Below are 7,481 nucleotides of genomic sequence, written 5' to 3' on the forward strand. Positions count from 1 at the left end.
ATTTTATGATTTATTTCTTCATTGAGTCTTCGTTACTTTTTCAACAAAAGCTATATATGCTCCATTTCTCGGAATGTTTTCATCTGTCATTATGCCTTTGTCCCAAAAAAATGTGTGAGAACAAATGTGTGATTTCTGAATGTCAATTGTATTCTTAAAATTGTTATTGTTATTATTTTTTTATCATATGGTCGACAGCCATAAAGTTTGCATGTCATGTATCGCATCCTATTCGCTAGTGATTTATCACCCCATATCGAACACTTGAGGCGGCTCCAAGTGTATCATTTATATCTACCACATTCTCCTTCTCCCCTCCTACACAGAGAGTTATATTTATATTTTTTGCTGGACTTCTAAGCAAAAGAATCCACTTTTTGACAATTAAGTTCGTTGTAAAGTTCGTAATCATCCCGATCGTTGTCTTTGTCCGAACATCATTGACCTCCTGTCGAGGCCACGGGATCACGTGATATTTGGAGGGGGTGGAGAAGGGGGCCTCTCTCTTCACCTGCTACTCATCAGTGGTCTTCTGACACCGAAGTGTTGAAGCAGCTTCCATTCCACGCTTCCATGGGTGCAATCCACAAAGGGATCACCCCTTTTGGCATCTATTTCTGGGTAGTCTTAGCCTTAGGCTGGAAGCCAAGACATCCAGGTAGGATGCATGATTTCTCTTCTATACATTTCTAGCAATTTTGTGGTCCGTAGTCTCTAACTATGTTAACAATTTTTCTGAGGGTAATGGGGTGCTCTCATAAAATTAAAATAGCTATTTTTTTACATGTATCGATAAGTAAGTTGAAGTTACAAAGGTTTGCAAAATATGACTTTATAATTCTCAATATTCTTGTTATTACGGAGCTTCAAAGTTCGCGAAAATCACTAAATTCTTTCGTGCTACAAAAACGTCCTGTGACGTCAGAGTGCTAGTAAGCAGATTCGCTCCATGGCAATAACAAACAGTAACGACCATAACAAACAGCTACGACGATACTGAGACATAACATTAAGGGAGTGTCAAAAACAGTTGCGAATGGTTTTTAAGACTTTACGATGCACGTATTACGCGATGGCTGAATCCGACTTCATGAAGGCGCATTCTAGGAACATTTTGAAGGTACATTAATTCATGGTCGCTTATTTCTTCTGCGGCATTGGAGATTTCGCGGAGTTGAGAAGCCGGGAAATTGAAACGTAAGATAAATTAAATGAACTGTCTCGTTCGATAGTAATCAAGAGCTCGTTTTGTATATCATTTAACTGCTGTCATTTACTCATTGCTTTGAAATGCATATGCTATGAGAGATACATAGATTTTTCTAAAACTGGGGTAAACAGTCTACTGGCACCACGTTAACGTTTTGTTTACTGGACTCTGACGTCACGCTCAGCCAACATGGCGATGGGTCGTTTGAAGCGCAAGATTACTATACGATTTTCAAAGTGGAATTATGTGAATAATACGCATGTTGGAGAAGAACTGCTTTCACTGTAATTTTTAGCGTGGAGGATATTTTTTTATGGCGTAATCACCCATTTTCAGTGGAATTCCCCATTCCATTTAACACTCATATTTAAAGGAGTTTCCTGCTTCCTTGTGAAACTCCGTGAAGATGATTTGAATACTACCTAAGAATGCATGTATATTTAAGTTACTTTGGGGTCACCAGCTGCTAGCCATCCTCTTACGGTATTGGCATTTTAGTCGGTAACTTACCCTTGATAATGCCTCACATGTACGAGATGTATTCCCCGTAGTAAGTTCCTATGTTAACGCATTTGGAAAAATTATTTTTCTTCGTATGATAAACTCTCTCCAAATATTTAGATTTGTTCGTGGAAATTGATTTATGACATTCAGTTTTCAAGGCATGTATTTCACTAAAACCTATTCAGTAGTAAAATAGCAGACAGCTGTAGGTTACAGTGCATTGTCCAATAAAAGCTAAAATATGAAAATAAAAATAATATTCCCTCTAAATGGGCCAAATTAGAGTTTGGTTACTGCGAGAAAATGACTAAAAATTCGGATTTTGCTCAGTAGCCGTTGAGATATTTCATAATTATTGCCGACTCAGGCTTCAAATTGAAATTTAAGTCATAAGTTGCTATCAAAGGCGGTAATTTAGCAATTCTGAGGTATGGCTATACCTACTGAGTCAATATTACGTATCTGCTCTTTCACTCCAGGAGTCACATAATTATATTGCAGGGTATCTCATAATTAATATCGAAAATATAAACGGCCAATTTTCAGAGGAAATATATTTCTCCCATATTTGTTTTACAAAGTATATTGCTCCGTAAAAATAGTGAAAGTTTTCACAGTAAGGTGTGGAAGGAAGCAGCGAATGCTCTGAAACTACTTTGATTGACGGGGTTCACCGGCCAAGCGTGACCAAATTTTTTCCTCTAGTGAACTTCATCCTTTAATTAAGTCCAATTTGCGGAATTTAGAAGCTCATTAGTTTTCCACTTCATAGAATACCATTCACTACTCAATTGAATCACCTTCAACTACCCAATGATTACAGTTTTGGAACAATGTTTGTTTTCAACGCCTCGCGAAAAGATCGATGAAGCAATGCAGTTCACTTGCCTGGAGTATCTCCATTGTGCTGATGAGTGACTTTGAATGAGAACCTCAGTCTCTCATTTTTGTCATCTAGGAGATGAATGCTTCGACTTGAGCAAACGTTACGGCGCATGTTTACCGCTGAAAGAGTGCCCAACTATTCAGCGCGAACTGCTGATGGGAAAAATTCCTAGTAGCTGCGGATTTTATGGAGGACGTCCTTTGGTTTGTTGCCCTGGAATCGAGCCGCCTACGACAACAACTCTTTCTCCTGAGCCAGCATTATTGGAGAGCAAACCTGGAGACAGAGCAAAATACTGCAAGTAATCCTCAGTATTGGAAAATTATGCCCTTATATTTATATTATTTAAACTAAAAGATATCAGAATGTATTCTTTTTCGAATGTAATTGATTTAATTTGAAATATTGTGAAAATTTTATTTCAATCGAAATATAAAAAGTCAACTTCATTTAACGGCTATTAAGATAGCGTTAAAAAAATTTGATTGAAGATTGCGTTGGCACATGATGATAATCCAGCAAACAATCATTTGTAAATATGCTGAACTATTTTTAATTTATTACGGCCAAAGAAATTTTGTATTTTCTATAATCATATATAAATTATTTTGTGTTTCTGTGATTAATTCATATGCTCAACAAATGTATGCATTTTTTTAGAGTGTAAGGAGTATAGCAAATTCTGCCCAAAAAATAGAACGGGAAAAATGGCGGATGAATTACCCAAAATATTTCCACACATGGTGAGTTTTTGAGCTACCTCGAAGTTACTAAACTCAGAGTAAATAAACTAGTATAGTGCTGTTTTGATTATCTTACTTCAGTTCACAGCTTCGTAGCATCATCCAGAATAAATAAACTAATATAGTGGAGTTTTGACTATCTCATTTGAGATCATAACTTCGTAGCATCACTCGGCGTTTCATCATAAACCATTTCGGAATCGACTGATTATTATCTACTTCAATTTTGACTACTTATATTTCATTGATTTGGACATTGATTGCATTTACATTTTCTAATCTTAATTTTCTTTTAAATGAAAATTGCAACATTCAAAAATCATTTATTCATCGAATCCTTCTTTTCTGAGCATGGGTATGAAGAAATGACTTCGAATATATCCCACCACATAATGAAGAAATCCATTTTAAATAAGAAATTTAACCCCGTTAGCTTTTTTCAGGGAAGCATTAAAGCTTAAAAGAAACTCTAAACCTATCCGAATAAATTATAAAATTAAGCGAAGATCGAACTAATTGATATCTAAGTATATGATATATTTTGACTTACAACCACATCACACTAGAAAACGAGACTATCGTCTCAGCATTCAAACGTACTTCAAATCTAAAAAAGATTAAATGCGAATTTTTCAGTCGCAATAGTATTGACGATGGGACGTTTTTTTTAGTCGAAATAAGTAAAACTTTCTAAAAAGAGTATTTTTGAACTCACTATAACTTGGCTTACTTGCTGTTACATCTTTATAGGCAGGACACTAAATGGTCAGTCAAGAATATATCCCCTTAACTTTAAATCCATTGCTAAAATCTATTCTTATTTGGTTTAAATACATTTCATCAACATACTACCCCGCAAGCCATCTCAATAGGCGTGTGGTGCAACGTATTAAAGCAAATAACAAGCAATAAGGTGTTAACAAATAAAAAAGAAATACTCGAACGAAATTCCGCCTAGATTCTGCATACTTAAATTCTGCATAATAGAATTTATCGAGGTCTGTCATTGTTCAGGGGAAAAACGAATCCCAAAAATATCTATCCGACCGGCAAAATATCTCTCTTAATTTTTTTTCGGACCTGGAAATATGGGGGATTTCTGGTATGATGTTCTATGTGTCGCTCTGAAAGATATCTGTTCTCCATTGCTCAAGAAATGAAAGCCTAGCGCTCAGCTTCCGAGCAGTCTTAAACTTTTTTGAATATCGTTTCACCTTTCTCCAAAAATTACAAGCCCGGCCGATATGTCTGTATAATCCTCAATGTTGCATGCTTTTCGAAAGCAGATGTGAAGATTCTGTCGTAAATGCGAATGACAATAATTAATAGATAGCTGTTTCAACAATAGAAGATTTAAATTTTCGAAAAACCAAATATATAATTCAATAATTAGATAGTTTTAAACGAAAACAACTGCTGCCTCTTCAGAAACAATATAATCCCCCACAACTATGCTCATGTATATCATGTCAAAAATAAGTCACTTCATCACACTTATCACTGTATTTCTCTGTCGAGGAAATTCTGATCTTCATACAAGAAACATTTTCTCCCTCAATCATTTATGTGTATTGAACTTTCAGTGCCTCTGTTTCAGGCTGCAATAGGATACGGGCCACAGAAAAACATTCATTGGGGATGCAGTGGCTCACTAATCAGTGAAAAGTTTGTTCTGACAACAGCACAGTGCCTTGAAGATAATAAATAGTAAGTAATCTGGAGAAATTCTCGAGCATTATGAAAGTATGCAGCAATAAACTATCTTCATGTGAAATAAATAATTATGAGAACGTAACGGTGATAAATTTTAAGCCAGTTTCCTTCAATGCCAATTTATTTGTTCTGATCATGCTTCACCCTTGCCTGACTTAGTTTAATTGAAACACTATTGCCGCACGTAAATTATGGCTGGTTGAATAACTTACTGGGGAAATAAAAAAGTTATAATTCCTCCCTCTTCCCGATTAATAAAGTCTGAGTTGAGGGATTAATTACCGCACTGGCCACCACCTACAGCAGACTAGGACTACCATCATAAACTACACCGCAGTCCTAGTGGCTATTACCGAATATTCTTCAATATCGAGTGATGAAAGACATTTAATGTTAAAAGAAGTGGGGGTAAAGTATAGCTAAAAAATGTAAATTAACTGTTCAAGGTGAGGGAGTAAAATAAATTTCTGCCTATCCTTTATACGTGAGCAGCCAACCATATCAATTAAACCAGTTCAGGTGAGAATGGATAAAAACTCCAGCGTCAGAGGAGACATATTCTAATATTTTCTCTTGTCCTGCAAGCTCCATCCCTTCCTTCATTGCTTGCTTATTGTGGACTATACAACAAGTGAGCTCATAGTTACTTTATCATAACTCTTATTTAGTAGATGATAATAACATGGTATTATTTTTTTTAAACAAGGAAATAGCTGGAATATTTCTTCTAACACTCACATTGAAATTTTATTTACATATATTTATATGATAAATAATAATAATAGTGATAATAATGATGATAATAATTATAATAATAATAATTATATAAAGATTAATATAATAAAGATTTTATATAAGTTACTATTATGTATTACTTTAATATTATTGGTATACGGTCACTTAATCTCAAATTTCTACATGAAGTACGCTGAGTGGGATGACACACCCGCTCTATGAGTTCCTCAGTAAAATATGTGATTTTTATACCAATTAAGTAAAAGGCAATACGCTATGATGATTACATAGGTATATTTCATTTGTTAGTGGTCCTGTGAAATGGGTGCTGCTCGGAATGCAAATATTTCCGCCCGAAGAAGGTAAATTGTATGACAGAAGAGGCCAAATCCACGAGGTGGTCCGCAAAATCGCCCATCCTGAATACAGCCCACCTGCGACGTACGAGGACATCGGTCTCATTGAGATAGGGCCTTCAATTACAGATCACTCCTTCTCCCTTGTCAGCAAGGATCTGCACCCAGCATGTCTGCGCCCAAATGATGATGTAGGATATATTTACAACATTGCGTCTCGATGGAGTGGAATTGGTCTCGGTAGGTGTAAAACAGTTTTATCAACTTAATAATGATCCCAGAACACAATCTTGAAGCCATGATTGTGATTTTGTATTTCAATAAATTATCCTAACGTTTAAACGTCCAGAAAAGTATATCTTTAGAAATAATTTTTTTATATGAAACCATTTTTACAATTAATCAAAAAACAATCCAAGTCCAAATTAAATGTCTTGATGATACGATTGTTTATATAAAAAATGATTTATTGAGAAATTAAAGATTTTATTTGGTATTCATTTAGGTCATAATCCTAAAATGGAGCTACTAAGAGTGACAGTGGATGTCTTCGACGAGGCCAAGTGCAATGATACCTTCAGAAACGAAATTACGGAAAACGGTCGTTTACCAAATGGGTTTGACTCAAGAACACTGTGCGCCGGAATGCTAAAACATGGGAAAGACGTATGTCAGGTGCGTATAAGTACCAAGTGATAAGAAAGCTATTCTGTCAAACGAATAGCTTTTTAAACACAGTTATGAAAACGATTTTCGAAAACGAGTGAATTTTTAGAAATTGCAAGAATCAAACAGTCTTAAAGCCACTTTGTGTAAAAGGTGCTTTCATATTTGCAATTGGTATAACACTGTATGTTTTTCCAATTAAATAGATATTATAAGATCACCGCATTATTAAATAAAAGAATTATTTGCCTGTTTATCATATTCGACGATATATCTTTATTCTATACACCAGTAAGCCAAACAGGCATGATGGATATTGGTTTATTATATTTAGCAATTATACTGTAGTTAAGGTTTATACAAGAAAGGCTCCACTTCTTGGATTAGTCATTAGTCACAGTGAAAACCGAATCTGTGTAATATCAAGGAAGTTCATACTATTTCTTAATTTTTTATTTTCACAGGGAGACTTTGGTGGACCTCTTCAGTTTCCAGTGTATGGGGAGTGTCAATATGAAGTCATAGGTATCTCCTCATTCGGGAAAGACTGCTTATTTCCTCGATCTCCTTCAGTTTATATGAGAGTGTCGTCGTTCATTGAATGGGTCGAAGAAAACGTTTGGCCAGAGGAAATATGAGTCTTCATCAGTTGTGGTGGCAACTTTTTA

General features: G+C 35.3%; 1 protein-coding gene across 1 annotated transcript; it reads left to right on the top strand.

The window, feature by feature from the left end:
- The first annotated feature begins 3,307 nt into the window (after positions 1–3,307).
- LOC124174197 (serine protease snake-like) lies at positions 3,308–7,481 on the top strand. The gene is made up of 5 exons (XM_046553295.1): positions 3,308–3,343; positions 4,941–5,050; positions 6,101–6,387; positions 6,653–6,822; positions 7,278–7,481. The coding sequence occupies exons 1-5, from the start codon at positions 3,308–3,310 to the stop codon at positions 7,449–7,451; spliced, it is 777 nt and encodes a 258-aa protein (XP_046409251.1). The 3' UTR covers positions 7,452–7,481.

Source organism: Ischnura elegans, chromosome 2, assembly GCF_921293095.1.
Source record: "Ischnura elegans chromosome 2, ioIscEleg1.1, whole genome shotgun sequence".
Taxonomy (NCBI): domain Eukaryota; kingdom Metazoa; phylum Arthropoda; class Insecta; order Odonata; family Coenagrionidae; genus Ischnura; species Ischnura elegans.

What these genes read in the sequence shown, in the direction of transcription:
- LOC124174197 (XM_046553295.1), top strand. Translation starts at nt 3,308, where the DNA reads ATGGCGGATGAATTACCCAAAATATTTCCACACATG. An exon ending in ATGGAGTGGAATTGGTCTCG is followed by an intron (nt 6,388 to 6,652) that starts GTAGGTGTAAAA and finishes GTATTCATTTAG; the next exon opens with GTCATAATCCTAAAATGGAG. An exon ending in ATGGGAAAGACGTATGTCAG is followed by an intron (nt 6,823 to 7,277) that starts GTGCGTATAAGT and finishes TTATTTTCACAG; the next exon opens with GGAGACTTTGGTGGACCTCT.